At 30.9% G+C, this 15850-nt stretch overlaps 2 protein-coding genes and 1 long non-coding RNA gene across 4 annotated transcripts; 1 reads left to right on the top strand and 2 right to left on the bottom strand.

Moving 5' to 3' along the window:
• The first annotated feature begins 1377 nt into the window (after positions 1 to 1377).
• Positions 1378 to 11440, top strand: LOC112696000 (calcium-transporting ATPase 4, plasma membrane-type). Of its 2 annotated transcripts, XM_025748566.3 has the most exons (8): positions 1390 to 1734; positions 6542 to 6596; positions 6686 to 8625; positions 8708 to 8866; positions 8990 to 9161; positions 9249 to 9547; positions 9680 to 10005; positions 10864 to 11440. In XM_025748566.3, the coding sequence occupies exons 1-7, from the start codon at positions 1558 to 1560 to the stop codon at positions 9986 to 9988; spliced, it is 3111 nt and encodes a 1036-aa protein (XP_025604351.1). In that variant the 5' UTR covers positions 1390 to 1557; the 3' UTR covers positions 9989 to 10005; positions 10864 to 11440. The 2 variants fall into 2 exon arrangements, with proteins under 2 accessions (XP_025604350.1, XP_025604351.1); XM_025748565.3 differs by lacking the exon at positions 10864 to 11440 and having other exon boundaries at positions 1378 to 1734; positions 9680 to 10294.
• LOC140173416 (uncharacterized) lies at positions 2127 to 2564 on the bottom strand. Its single transcript, XR_011862159.1, has 2 exons — positions 2471 to 2564; positions 2127 to 2370 (listed from the first exon to the last, which is right to left on the bottom strand). It is a non-coding gene; the product is annotated as an uncharacterized lncRNA (long non-coding RNA).
• LOC112696001 (UDP-URONIC ACID TRANSPORTER 1) lies at positions 10554 to 13953 on the bottom strand. The gene is made up of 5 exons (XM_025748567.3): positions 13504 to 13953; positions 12845 to 13321; positions 12003 to 12106; positions 11539 to 11767; positions 10554 to 10975 (listed from the first exon to the last, which is right to left on the bottom strand). Exons 1-5 carry the CDS (start codon positions 13582 to 13584, stop codon positions 10829 to 10831), a joined length of 1038 nt encoding a protein of 345 aa, XP_025604352.1. The 5' UTR covers positions 13585 to 13953; the 3' UTR covers positions 10554 to 10828.
• Positions 13954 to 15850: the final 1897 nt, after the last annotated feature.

The following is a 15850-nucleotide window of genomic DNA, read 5'->3' as shown; positions in this document are numbered from 1 at the left end:
GAGGAGTTGTTAATTAAATGATCTCAGGGGAATATAGGATTAAGGGTGTTTTTTAAAATCTGAGTAATTGACTATAACCCCCCTCAAAACATTGAATTGTTGGTTCTATTTTATTATTTTAACACTATAAGTTGTGGGAAACACTAAACAGGAGGTTGTTATTAATTATTATGTTATCATCTAACTACATATTTAAATTCACTAGAGATGCATGTAATTAAAAAAAAAAAAACTACTAGATATTTTAAATAGATAATTATTTGTAAGAACTATTACATTTAAAAAATAGACAATGAATTTTCATAATTAATATATATTTGCATAAGTTTGTCATTGCTGCATATTTTTTTTTATAATTAATAACTCCATTTTTAAATTCACTCCTTCAAAAAAAATACTCAATCATTTTTTGTTTATATTAACTATAAAATTGTTATCCACGAAATATTGTTGATTATGCAGGTTCACTAGTTTTTGAATATAGACAAACAAACATTAAATAAGGTTTGGTCTTTTTAATATATATATATATATATATATATATATATATATATATATATATATATATGAGTTACATTTTCAAAATGCAAGTACCACACTATCCATTTTAAAGATAGAAATATTAGAGTGATCTGCCTCTGTCAATGAGCTGGTGTTTCTAAAGTTATGGTATAGGTAATAAAATTCAATTTTCTCTATTAGAGTTTTATTAATTATGCTTACAGGACACATATTAAAAATATTAAAATATTTAAAGCAATTTTTAATAAAATGATTTAGTTAATAGTGTTTAAAAAAACATTTGTTATTAAAAAACAATTTTTATTTTATATTTAATAAATTAAAAAAATAATGTTATTTATGTTTATAATTTTAAAAAAATCTGACATAAAATATTTTAAAACTTATTAAAATTACAAATTTTAATATAATTTTATATATTAATTAATATTTAAATTTAATTTTTATATTAATATTTATTATAATATTTTTAAATTTAAAAAATTATTTTACTAAATATATTATTATTGTTTGTATTTATTAAAAATAATTTTTAATTTAATTTAATAAATATAAATATTATAACTTTTAATAAATTGTAATAGGTCTGTGATTTTTTAGTTCACGAACATTAAATTTTTAAAAATTTAAAAATATATTTAACTCTTTTGTCCATATCAAAATTTAAATACATCAATTTTTTGTTTACTTATATCTTAAACTCAACAAAATTTTTGTTATATTGATCTAAGCAATATACATATGCATATATAAAAGAATTTTTAAAATAAGATAAATTAAATATAAAAATCGATATGTATAAATTAAAAAAAAAAAGAAAAAATTTAAATATATTTTTAAATATTCATGGAGCTTAAGGACGGTTTTGTCCAACTCTATACTTATTATAAATGGAAAGTTTTAGCAATCAAAGGCAGAGAAAAACATGGTTGGGCTTTGTTTTATTTTGTAGTATAAAAGGTTGAAAGAATTGTACTAACAACTAAAATACGTAGAGAGTCCCTGAAAAACCCTCTCTGAATCTGAGCCACCACCATGGATAGCCTCCTCAGCATGAAGGACTTTGAATTAGAGCCCAAGAATCCCTCCCCCGAAGCCCTCCGCCGCTGGAGATCCGCCGTCAGCTTAGTCAAGAACCGCCGCCGCCGATTCCGCATGGTCGCCGACCTCGACAAACGCGACCAAGCTCAACAGATTAAGCACGGTATCAAGGTTCCACTCTTCATTCCTTCTACCTTTTTTCATTTCATTTTATCATGTGCTTGTTCTGAAAAATTTCTGAGATCTCACAACGCGTTCACGTGGAGAATCAAACTAAAAAGGTACTAACTAATTATGATTATGAAGTTCTAACATAAATAGTAGTCCGCAATTAAAAGTAAGTATAATCCTCTTTTGAGATTCGAACTTTCTAGTTATAGAATAATTTCTCGTCTTCTGTATAATTAGGAGAGAAATTAATTAATTAAGCTTAATATCTGCAACTGCAAGTGGATGTAGTTGTTTATGAAATGGAATCGGAAAATGACGTATAGCTAACTGGTTTGCCTCTCGGACTCCAAGGTGCAGAGAGCCAGAGACATTACACAAAAATAAAATAAGGATTTAGCGAAATCTATATTAATCTTATCAATTAATTTTTTTTATAAAAATATAAAATATGATTTTTTAATATATTTGATAACATCTTTTAATAACAACCTTAAATATTAAATATACGTACTAAACTCATAAAATATCGATGGTAGCAGGGTTTTATTGGGAATGTCTCCAGTCTCCACCTTGCAATTTCCAATTGAACGGGTTTGTCCCTTTTTAGAGTGAACTGTACCATAGCTTATACCAGTGCTATAATAAAAACAGAAAAAGTAAAATAGATGCTATACTTTTTCATAAGAAGGGTGTTGATATTATTAAATGCAAATGCTAAATAGTCAAGTCCACTTACCTTTTGATGAATTTGAATTTGGCTCATATGTCACGTTGAATGGTGATATGGTATCATCCTTTATTCCCATGTTTTTTTTTTTTGGCATGGTATCTCTCTGGTATGTCAAAGACTAATCTATTATATATTAAAATTATTTATAAATTTATTATTGATCAATAAAATTATTACATACACAAAATTAAATTTAAATTTTAACACTTAGTTAAATAGACTAATGGCCTAATCACTAATTTGATTCCTTTGTTCCCATTTGTCAGAGATGTGACCTCTCTTTAATTTGAGTGCCTAAGAAATGAAGAAAAAACTATTGGATGGACGGTAGGTTATCCTTGAATTTTAATGTGACGCTTACGCCCCGATAATTATGGGCTGCATAATATTATTGCGTTTTAAGTGTAGGTTTAGTTTCCCGTTTTATGCTCTAAATCCACATTTGCGTGATTTGAATGAAGAGCAAAATGTTTGGGTAATATTTTCCTAGTTGAACGTGATGTACTTTTAGATGAGGGCAACGCAACTAGAAACTTGTTTTTGCGTTCTCACATTCACTTTGAGATATTAAAATTAGAATAATGTTAATATATTAATTATCTATTTTCACCTTTAAAATATTGTTTTCTATGTTTAAAATAATTATTATTTAATTTAAACAAGCATCTTATATTTATTTTCAAATAGAATTAATTATTAAAACAATGTATATTTAGCAATCATATCGATAAAATTTAAATTTAAATACACTTCTCTAGTAGATTTTACATTTTATTGTAATTATTTTACAATATGAGTGCTAAGACTTATTCCTGTATTCCTTTTAGTTAAAAATATATTTTTTGAAGAAAAGTATATAATTTTTAAATTATATAAGTATTGTTTTAAATAAATTGATTAAATAGTATAATTTTATTTAAAATAAATATTATTATTAATTCATACATTATAAAACTTGCACACACATAAATTTTTTATATTTTAAACCATAAAATAATGTTTATTTTTAAAATATATTTTATTTTACTATAAAAATAAATTACAAAATTATTATAAAAAATAATATACATTATGTTATTTCGAGTCATTTTGTATTCTAATATAATTTTCACTAACATCGTCTAAATAATATTTGTTTTTTAAAAATCATGTTTGACAAAAAATATTCAAATACAATTGCATTGACATCAATTCAATTTTAGTGAAAATTAATTTTATAAAAGTAAATTCATATTAATATTTAGGGAAAGTACGAGGAGCCAATGAAATATTTGTATAATATGTACAATAAAAATTTATGGAGTATTAAAGATATAATCATTAGTGTTACATTTTTTCATCAATTGAAGTTTTTGGGATGAGTGATATTATAACATAGTATTAAAACGTTAAATCAAAAATGTTAAGAGTTCGATCTTTAGTGAACCCAAAATCAGTTATTCGTTATGAATATGATCGGGGCCGGTTTTTTACTTTCTCTTTCCCACACAAAAAAGAGTTAAGCTTTTAGTAGTTGTTCCATTGTCCCATTGTCTTTAGAATATTCGGTAATTGACTACTGTTACCTTTTTGAAATATTCTCCTAACTTAATTTTTTACAAACGTATTTAATAATTAAAGAAAAAAGATAATATGCCTTTGATTTTTTATCTCAAAGACAAATAAATTTTTTAGATCTATTGATTTTTTTTTATTTGTCTTTGAGTTAAAAAATTAGGAAACTATTGATTGTTTTTTTTATTAATATAACATATTTAAGTAGTTAAATTAACGTAAACCATTAGTCAAAGAAAATAAAAAAATATATAATAGTAAATTAATGTGAGTGATAAGGAAATTTACTATGCTTATGATATAATGACGCAATTGATGTCTATATTTAAAATTTTATAATTAAAGTTCGACTAATGTGTGTTATTAGAAAAAAAAATTAATTTTAATAATATATTAAAAATAAATATATTTTTTTTACAAAATTTTTTCGATTAATTTATTAACATAATTAAATTATGGTAGCGACAGCGTCAAGTTTTAGAAACTTCCTGGAAATTTCCCCGTGAAAGTGAGATGATGACGTCATAGGCAACTGCAACAAATTTAATAGATATAGCAATAATGAATGATTTTATTGTGGTGTAGTATTGCTAGGGTTTTTTCTTTTTTTTTGTTTTTTGATAGAACATTAACATCTAGACTTTATCATCAGAAAATACACATGATCAACTAAACTTTTAGATTATTTTATTAACCAATAATTCAGAATAGGGTGTTGTAGTTTTGTTATTTTGTATGGGCTTAGGCCCTCCTCTACTTTAACCCAAAAAAAGATAAAGAGAATCACTTAAGAAAATGTTAATTTAAAATATTATTTATAATAAAAATAGAAGTGTACTTTTGTTTTCTTATGCACTTGAAAAAAAATCTAAAAATTTCTCAGGCATTTGCCATACCCATAAGAGAATGAGACAAAATATGATAAGATACGAAGCATTAGTAATTTCGAGTAACCTTTGAAAATTCAGACGCGGTTTGGCTCAGAATCATGGCCAGTGGCCCTTATTTTCTTGATAATGATATATATAACAAGAACACTTTGTACTAAATCGTACAAAAATCAATCATGTACTACTTTATATCTTTATTTTTTTTTGTTTTCACTCTTATTCTTATCTTTATAAAAACGTGTTGTGTTGCATGATTGACTTTATTTCTTTAAACATTTGAACAAACAATATTTATTTAAACCAACATTATTAGCCTTTTCCAAAGCAGTCATTCACGGAACGCTATTGCAACTAACATTGACTTGTCTTTATGCTCTTGAATTGACAAAAGATTTCAAAGTTCAAACATACAGATTCTTACGTTGGGGCGATAAATTGCACATGAAAATTTCCTTGTTCTACTTTATTTGTTCGTAGTTAGCTAAAGAGTTGGTTAAACTAAGTTGGGTTGGTTTAATGGTTAATTTATTAGTAGACTTAAGCTAGAGTTGGGGATTCGAATTCTGCTTTGTACATGCAGCAACTTCTCATTGGCCAATGATAAATTCTTAAATAGAGTTCACTACGGTAACTGATTAATCTTTGGTCTATCAGACTGAAAAATACGGTGGGAAACCAAAAAGCTAAAGAGTTGGTTCCATGTGCAAAGAATAAATGAGCATAGTCAACATACATAACACCATTCATTTTCAAATTAAACCTTAGTTGACTAAGCCTATAAAAGTGGCGCCAACAGTTCTAATGCTGTTGATGATTTCTTCAACAATGGGTTATGTTAGTTGAAGAAGTCTGCAATTTCTGGTCTTAAGAAAATGGATTCAGACAAGACTACCCGCAAATGGGGGGCTTAGTGTGAAACTCAAAATTGAATATCCCAATCCTTGTCCACACTTTTTTTATACATAAAACCAGAGACTTACCTACAGTAGCAGCCACAAACACTTTAATGCATTTTTAATTTTTAATTCAATTATATGTTGACACGATATTAGAAATTGGTAATTTTCTAGAAAGTAAATATTTTCTATTAATGTATCGCCTTTTCATATCTTTAGTTGATATGTGTTTGATCCATGTCGTGAGGATTCGACAAAGTTTTTATGCTGCCTGTCGAAGGCTTAACACGACGCTCCTCTTTTATCCAGACTTAGGACCGACTATGTAGTATCGGCATCGGCGGAGTTATATCTTTAACTGCCACTCTCACATATAATCATTTAGGCCTCCCTTACGGGAAAACTATAAAGTAAAAACAAATGGACATTTGATACTGCTAGAAAGGAAATTTGATGACTTCAAATATTTAGCTTAACTAGCACTTACCAGAATTAGATATGATAAATAGATTAACTTGATATAAGATTTTAACCGAGAACTTCATGAAAGCCATTTCCTTAATGATATCAAAATTCAATTTTAGCATTTGATTTAATGAAATGAAATAAGTGTCAATTTGACATGATTTAGGATAATGTATTCTATAGTGATAAGAGATATGGCTTTCCATCTTTGAGTATATTGTGAATCTATTATTAGCAGTTTTGCTATATTATATCTGTATATTCTCCATCAGGAAAAAATTCGGATTGCTCTCTATGTTCAAAAGGCAGCATTGCAATTCATTGATGGTATGGTGCTCAAATTTCAAAAGTTGTTGCTTTAGAACTAATTGTTTCCCTTTATAGGCTTAGTTAGTTCATCTGGTTTTCTTATGCAGCGGGTAGTCGAGTTGAATATAAGCTACCAGAAGAGGCAAGACAAGCTGGTTTTGGCATTCATCCCGATGAAATCGCAGCCATTGTTCGTGGACATGATTTTAAGAACTTGATGAATATTGGTGGAGTTGAAGCTATTACAAGGAAACTTGCAGTCTCAGTGGATGAAGGTATCAGTGAAGAGAGTATAGATCCCAGACAAAAGGTTTATGGAGTCAACCGTTATACAGAGAAACCTTCTAGAAGCTTCCTGATGTTTGTGTGGGATGCACTGCAGGACTTAACTCTAATCATTCTTATAATTTGTGCTGTAGTTTCTATTGGTGTAGGGATCGCTACTGAAGGGTTTCCAAAAGGAACATATGATGGTGTAGGAATCATACTTAGTATTTTTTTGGTTGTCATTGTTACTGCTGTCAGTGACTACCAGCAATCCCTACAGTTCAGAGATTTAGACAAAGAGAAGAAGAAGATCTTTGTTCATGTCACCAGGGGTGGAAAAAGGCAGAAGATCTCAATATATGATATAGTAGTTGGTGATATTGTTCATTTGTCGACCGGAGATCAAGTTCCAGCCGATGGGCTGTATATATCAGGATACTTTTTACTTATAGATGAATCGAGTTTGTCAGGTGAGAGTGAACCTGTAAATGTGAATGAAGAAAAGCCTTTTCTTCTCTCAGGAACCAAAGTGCAGGATGGTCAGGGGAAGATGTTAGTTACAACAGTTGGTATGAAGACTGAATGGGGAAAATTGATGGAAACTCTAAATGAGGGTGGAGAGGATGAGACACCATTGCAGGTGAAATTGAATGGAGTTGCTACAATTATTGGTAAAATTGGTTTATCTTTTGCTTGCTTGACATTCGTGGTGTTGACAATCAGATTTCTTGCTGAGAAAGCAATTAATGGTGACATATCAAGTTGGTCTTCAAATGATGCATTGAAGCTACTGGACTTCTTTGCTATTGCTGTAACCATAATAGTGGTTGCGGTTCCTGAAGGATTACCATTGGCTGTGACACTCAGTCTTGCTTTCGCTATGAAAAAATTAATGAATGACAAGGCACTTGTGAGACACCTTTCTGCCTGTGAGACTATGGGTTCAAGTAGTTGCATTTGCACAGATAAGACAGGGACATTAACCACTAACCATATGGTAGTCAATAAAATATGGATATGCGAAAAAGCGACGCATATAAAAGGTAAAGAGAGTGCAGATGAACTGAAAACAACTATACCTGATGGAGTACAAAGCATTCTTTCTCAGGCTATATGTCAAAATACATCTGCTGAAGTAGTTAAGGATAAAGATGGAAATAACACAATATTGGGAACTCCAACAGAATCGGCATTGATGGAATTTGGCTTGCTTTTAGGTGCTGATTTTGATGAACAGCGTAGAGTGTATAAGATACTCAAGATTGAGCCTTTCAATTCAGTGAGGAAGAAGATGTCTGTGCTTGTGGCTCTTCCGGATGGAGGAGTCAGAGCTTTCTGCAAGGGTGCATCAGAGATAATATTAAAAATGTGCAACAAAATCATTGACCACAATGGAGAAGTTGTTGACCTTCCTGAAGACCAAGCAGATAATGTAACTGCTGTTATAAATGGCTTTGCCTCTGAAGCTTTGAGAACTCTTTGTTTGGCTGTCAAAGATATAAATGAAACCAAAGGGGATATCAATATCCCTGACAGTGGCTATACTCTGATAGCCATAGTAGGAATCAAGGATCCTGTACGCCCTGGGGTAAGGGAAGCAGTTCAAACTTGTTTAGCCGCCGGAGTAACTGTCCGGATGGTCACTGGTGATAACATTCACACGGCCAGAGCTATAGCTCAAGAATGTGGTATACTTACTGAGGGTGGTGTAGCAATTGAAGGACCAGAATTTCGTAACTTGTCTCCAGAGCAAATGAAGGATATTATACCAAGAATTCAGGTTCTGATCTCATTGTAGATTCTGTTACTTTTAATTATCTTTTCAGATGATTGACATTCTTTGGTACTTTACATTGTTTCAGGTGATGGCACGATCCTTACCACTTGACAAGCATAAGTTAGTAACCAATTTGAGGAGTATGTTTGGTGAGGTTGTTGCTGTTACCGGCGATGGAACCAACGATGCTCCAGCATTGCATGAATCAGACATTGGACTTGCCATGGGCATAGCTGGAACAGAGGTATGTGCCACTTCCTTGTGTACTTTATTGCTTTCTAAATTTCTGGTTATATTTTCTTGCACTTCCTGGTTGATGTTATCAGTATCTAATACCTTCTTTTTTTGGTTGGAACACATTTTACAGGTTGCAAAAGAAAATGCTGATGTGATTATAATGGATGACAATTTCACCACCATTGTCAATGTTGCCAAATGGGGAAGAGCAGTGTACATAAACATTCAAAAATTTGTGCAGTTCCAGTTAACGGTTAACATTGTTGCTCTGGTTATCAACTTTGTTTCAGCATGCATCACAGGTTCGTTGGTTTACAGGATTTGTTTGCCTCAATTCTGTTAAATTCGTTTCAAACAACATTAATAATAGTATTCTTTTTAACTTTCAGGATCTGCACCACTCACAGCTGTGCAGTTGCTTTGGGTTAACTTGATTATGGACACATTGGGTGCATTAGCCCTTGCTACTGAACCTCCTAATGAAGGACTTATGAAAAGGCCCCCAGTTACAAGGGGAGCAAGCTTTATAACCAAAACCATGTGGAGGAATATCATTGGTCAAAGTATATATCAGTTAATTGTCCTTGGAATTCTAACCTTTGATGGGCTGAAGCTACTCAATATTAGTGGTCCAGATGCAACTAAAGTGCTCAACACCTTGATATTCAACTCCTTTGTATTTTGCCAGGTATACTTTGCATGCATCATGCTTGCTTATAAATACTGATTATGGAGATTAATTATCAAACATGTCTTGATGGATTCCATACTGATAAGCTCGTTTTGATTCTTTTGATACATTTGTCTCCTTTTTCCCCAGGTGTTCAATGAGATAAACAGCAGAGACATGGAAAAGATAAATGTATTCAGAGGCATGTTTCGGAGCTGGATATTCTTGGGGATAATTTTCGCGACGGCGGTGTTTCAAGTGATAATAGTTGAGTTCTTGGGAACTTTTGCCAGCACTGTCCCTCTAAACTGGCAAATGTGGTTACTCAGTATTGCAATTGGTGTAGTTAGCATGCCGCTTGCTGCTATAATCAAGTGCATTCCAATTGAAAGAGCTTCTGCTATTAAGCATCACCATGATGGATATGAGGCACTGCCTTCTGGTCCTGAACTAGCTTAAAATGTCATCAGAATTCGGTTGTCTTCCATCCTTTTCACTTTCACAACTTTGGTGTACTAATTTTTATTTGTTTTCTTTCTCTTTTCCCCTCTTTTTGGGGAAACTAATCTCACTAAAAGAAAGTAGTTGAACATTGACAAGGTCTAACTATACCCTACAGTGTCATTGATGCAGTTATTTACTATTTGGAGAAATTTTCAGTTGCTCTTGGTCATTGAATGTGCATCACCTTGTGAAATATTTGACAAATTTAATTATTTTATTTTATTTTATTTGTAATATAATAGTTGAGGTGATTCAGTCCCAGTGATACTTAGCATGGAAATTCTGTCTCTAAAGGGTTTTGAGAAATTGTCTGATACACTTGATACATGACATTATAACTATTTTTATTTATATGATTAAAAAAAGGCTTGAAAACATGCAAGTAGCTTAGCAGCTCCTTTATTAAAGAATCATGTGATGCAAATGTTGCAAAATGTTGAAGTGATTCCAACTTCCAAATCTTCTAATTCATGAGCAGTGTTTACTTCTGGTTTATTTTTTAAAAGTCGTCCCTAAGATCTTTCTAAACATAATTTCTTATGCTTCAAGTTACTTCAAGCCAAAAAATATTGGCACGTTTACATAGGACAAAATGTACTAGGAACAAATACATGTCCATGTCCATGTTCATCAGTTCATGTGCTAGAATAGATACAACGAAATAACATAAAAATCACTCTCCTGGCACCTACTACTAGTCACGCTACAAAAGAATCATGTTTCAGAATATAGAATAAAATATTAGACTACAGTAGAATACAGGAATTAAGAGAATGTGTGAATGTGTGAGATTGTTCATCTAAACCTCCTCTTTGTTTCTCCATATGCAGCTACTCCCATGACTGTTACTGTGTAGCCAGCCATGCCAACAACAGTCACCGGGTTTCTGAATAGCAGTATTGAGATAACAACAGCTACAGCACCTTTTGCATTGCCTAACACCTGTTTATTGTGCATTGCACAAAATAAAACAAAACCAACAGTTTGCATTAAGCAACCTTTGTTAACATGATTTTGCGTCTGGTTCCCCCGTGTTTGATACAAATTGAAATACGAGTACACCAATCATTACTTGTATTGTATGTTACTATATCATTGTAAGTATCAAGAAGAGAACTAAAAGAGAAGCTATGTAAGTTCATAAACTAAAAATGTTTCAAGTACATGTTTTAGCATCAGGATCTATTTGTTGTGCTTTCAAGAATGCGGAGCATATAAAACACGTGCATTGCACGAAGTATCAGTCAAATCATGTATGATTTCGAATTATGTGAATGGTGATTCAACAAAATATTGTATAGCTAGGAATAGTTTGTATTATCTTTCCATGTCAAGACCTTACATTTCAAATTTTTAGACATTTAATGTGCTATATAAAGTAGAATAAAGGTGAATTTCAGTTTGCAATTGATGTTCTAATACACAAATACGAGAAAACAGATTGCCGCTTATTGTCATGATTTCTAGTAGTTGGCAATAAAGACGCAAAGGAAAGAAAGGCTAACCTGGAGTGTAAGAGCACTTGTATGTTTAGTGACCAAGAAGTTTGTTAAGTTAGCGGAATATGCTGTGACTGAATTCAGCAAAAGAAGTAGCCACATAGTTTTGTTTTCGCTTCCAAGTGATATTGTGACATCTACAACATTAGGCTCCATGATAAGCGCCGCTGGCAACAAAATTATGACAGCAATCGGCGACATATACAAGAGCAAGTTCATCGAGTTCAGCTTTTCCCTGTTACATCAAGGGGAATGCAAAGTTATAAGAAGTTTCATACCAGTAAAAAGAATTGCATATTCCACATGCTAACCAAAAGGACCTAGTCATGTAGTCACTCTATAACTTGTGCTACTGATAGAACAATCAATAGCAGATTCCAGTAATTTCAGATTGCAGCTGACCTGTTTTTGAAGTGTAGTGATGAAAGAAGAACTTGGAAATCATATATATAGTGCGAAAAATAGTTTACCCTTCAGAAGAAAGTAAAATGCCCTGAAGAACAGACTTGAAAGCTCTCGCAGCAGTAGCACTTAGGCACATGATGAATCCAAATAAGTGAAAGCCTGGCTCGCCCTGCCGTCACCAACAAAATCTTTTTAGATTCATAGAACCAAAATGAATAACAAATAATGAAATTGTTAATATAACAACGGCATGTGCCTCCTAATATCATGACAGAAATATGCAGAGCATTAAGGCCCAAAGGAACTATTTTTCTTACCATGTCATATGACAAATATATTAACTTATAGTGCAACACATACTTATACAATAGAGATAACTGAGAAGAGCGTAATTCATAACAAGTTTTGGGATGTTATAATCATATGATTGAATGACACATAGCATAATAATTAGTAAAGTAGCTTGAGAGTTTTTCCCGTTCACTTCCTCATTTCCAGGTTCAGAAGAAAAAATTTTAAAAAATCAATAAATAAAAAGGACTCCTATTGTCACAAATTGGCATAGCTCTTTCAACATTGAGATCTCATCAAATTAGAAGCACGTTGCACTTCACTTTCTGCATCCTAAGAAATTAAATGCTTATAAGAATTCCAATAAAATCACAGATCAGCCAAATCCCACAAACAACCCATCATCCAATCCAATCTGTTCATCAGCATGACTCCAGATCTGGAGTGGCATCACCAAGATCAACATCCACACACCAATATGAACCAATCAACAAAAACATACATGACCATAAGAAGATTAAATCACCAAAGAAAAAAAGAATAGGCTGAGATCATCACACATAGAAGATTCCAATTTCATTGAAACATAACAACAAACACAAAAAGAGCAACATACCCCACTTGCAATGACAACCCCAGCAACAACAGGAACAAGAGCAGCATATGTAACCCAAGCCTCTCTCTTGAGCGTTGCAAGGTACGCAAAAACAGCCGTGAAGAAAGGCGTGGTGGCCCCAACAGCTTGATTGAAAGAAACAGCCAAATACCTAAGAGAGATGTTTCCTCCAACAACAGACCCACAAAAAACAATGCTCAAAGTTGCAATCTTCATGAACTGGGACCTGGATTTGATCATCTGCTGAGGCACAACTTTGAAGAACACAATGGAAATGTAGCTGAGAACCGCACACGCTGACATGTGGCACATTGTGAGGAAAATTGGGAACTTGAATCCATAGTTTGAGAGAAGATACTTGTTGAGAAGGATCACACCAATGTTTGATGAATACCAAAGGCTCACAAGGGAGAAGATGAAGAAATTCTCCTTGCTGCTCGTTGCTGGTGTTGTTCCGGAAGACACCATCTTCCCACCCTGGAAATTTTGCACCAAAGTTTTTTCATTTCATTCAACTTTGCCATTGTTTATAAACGAGAATAATAATTAAAAGAAAAAGATGTTGTCTTTTTCTGTTTTTGAATTTTGGGTTGTCTTTGTTTTTTCAATTTACATTTTTTCCCCCTTTCTTTTATTTGGTGTGAAGTGAAGTTACTTACCCCAATATCTTTCATTGTTCCTTTGATATCATTTTCATAGTATGATTTGGATCTCATGTTGTAAGAAGCATGTGTACTCATTGATGAAACCTCTGTTGATGTTGTTGTTGGTGTGATTTTTTTATGATGGAGAGAAGAAGAAAAAGAAAAGGCTCACTTTTTTGTTTTTGTTTTTGTTTTATCACCCTCAATGAGATTTAACTGAACTTGTTGGTTTTTCTAATAATAAATAATTGTTCTAACTAGTGATTCAATTCAATTAACAGAGAAGAATATAGTTTGAAAGCCTGTGGAACATAATTAAGTGGAAATTAGGGGATGCTATTACTAATGGAGTAGGCTATTTATGGAAATTGTGTTTGACATCTTCAAGGAAGCACCCAAAAAAAGTGCAATAGTTTTAGATTTCATTTTGCAATGTTAATGCTAGTGTTTATGCTTATTATTAGTAATGTGCTCAAAACTCAAAAGGACAATTTGGAGTATAATATTGTTAATGAAAAAAAAAATAGAGATTTAGATGGTAAATGCACTATTGTTATATTCATTTTGTTATATTAAAATTTTAAAAAATATTATTTGTATGCCAAAATTAATTATTAAAATCAGTTACTAATATATTTATGTATAAATATATGCATGGTTTAATTTATTTTTAACGTATATTTATATTTTAACATGTATTTTATATAATGATTAATTTTAGTCTACATGGAAAAATCGCTTTAGCCATTTTTTCTTTTATCATTGGACAAATTATAATTTTTCGCAAAAAAATGTGTTTTATTTTTCTAATGACATTATATAGCTCTCTTTCTTTTGTGGGATATTGCTCTATACAAGGGCGGAGCTAGATAAAATATTAGAGGGGGTCAAAAATATTTATCCAATAAACTAAGACTAAAATAAAATTTTAAGGGGGGGCTAAACTAAAATTTACATATAATTTACATGTAAAAAATTAAAATTAGGGGGGGCCATCGCCCCCTTTTCCCACCACCTAGCTTCGCCCCTGGCTCTATATTTTTTTTAAGTAAAAGAAAAAGAATAAATGAACAAACAAGAGAGATGATTCATGATTGTTATTAATTGTTTTTTAACAATTTTTTTCTTTTCGTTCACATAAGATTACGTATGTTAACATTGAATTAAATCACTAATAAAAGGACCGAAAAATGAATAACCCTAATGTCATTTTGAGAGTCCCCACAATATTTATATGGTCATACCATTACCACCAACCAAACAATTTCTGAATTTTCGGGATGTTTACACGTTTACTCCTTGCCTTTTTTAGTTTGATAACGAAAGATATGTAAGTATAATTAATTAAGTTAAGAGTGTGTACTCATATAAAAATATATTTATTTAAAGATAATAATTAAAAATTATTAAATAATTTAATTAAATTACTTAATATAATATGTATTTATTAATATTTTAACTATTATTTTTACATTATATTTTTACGTGAAAAACCATGAAATGGTTAATACTTAATACAAAAGGTGTAAGACGATGATTAGTGGAGAAAGTAAGATCTGGTTTGCATTGTTAACGTGGAATTGTGAAAGTTGAGGAGTGATACAAATGTGACACGTTATGTAGAAAACGACAAAAGATTTTGTGTCTGTGTCGTTTTGACCTCATCCTTGTCTGAATTTGTGCATTTTGCACCAAACGGCAACACCGATGGGATATAGAGGCACCGAGACCGACTCACCGACACTTCCCCAAATTATTTTCTTTTGTCTACAACTCAATCAATCAATAAATTAATATTTTATTATGAAATAAAATCAAGCTTGAATATAGTTATATAAACTCTTTTCTAAATATAATTTTTTGGTTTTCTACTATTGTGTATATCCAATAAGTGTACCAACTTTTTAATTGAAAAAGTATAGGGAGCAATTATAATATAAGTCAATTAAGTTAATTTTTTATTTTTTAATTTAAAATTAAAAAATTGAGATAATAGAGAGTTTTTTTTAATAATAGACATATTTTTTAATTAGTTGACTGAAGTTAGTTATATTCTTAGTTAATTTTTTAATAGACCTATTTTTAATTTTATTAATGATAATTCTATTTAATGAAACAAACGAGAATAGAAATAACTCAAATAAGTTAAAAAAAATAATTTAACGGTCATGTATATATAAAATAATTTTGTATGTATATTTAATTATGGTAAATTACATTTATAAAAATATATAATTACATTTTATATTGAATATATAAATAGTCATATAAAAAAACAAATGTGATTTTATAATGGTGTAAAATGTTTGATAATATTAATATTTTAAAATTAAATTTAAAAAATAAAATTCAATTATATATA

The sequence above is a fragment of the Arachis hypogaea genome, chromosome 6 (assembly GCF_003086295.3).
Source record: "Arachis hypogaea cultivar Tifrunner chromosome 6, arahy.Tifrunner.gnm2.J5K5, whole genome shotgun sequence".
In the NCBI taxonomy this organism is placed as follows: domain Eukaryota; kingdom Viridiplantae; phylum Streptophyta; class Magnoliopsida; order Fabales; family Fabaceae; genus Arachis; species Arachis hypogaea.
The sequence above is the reverse complement of the archived record's forward strand: the minus strand, read 5'-3'. Positions and strand labels throughout refer to the sequence as shown.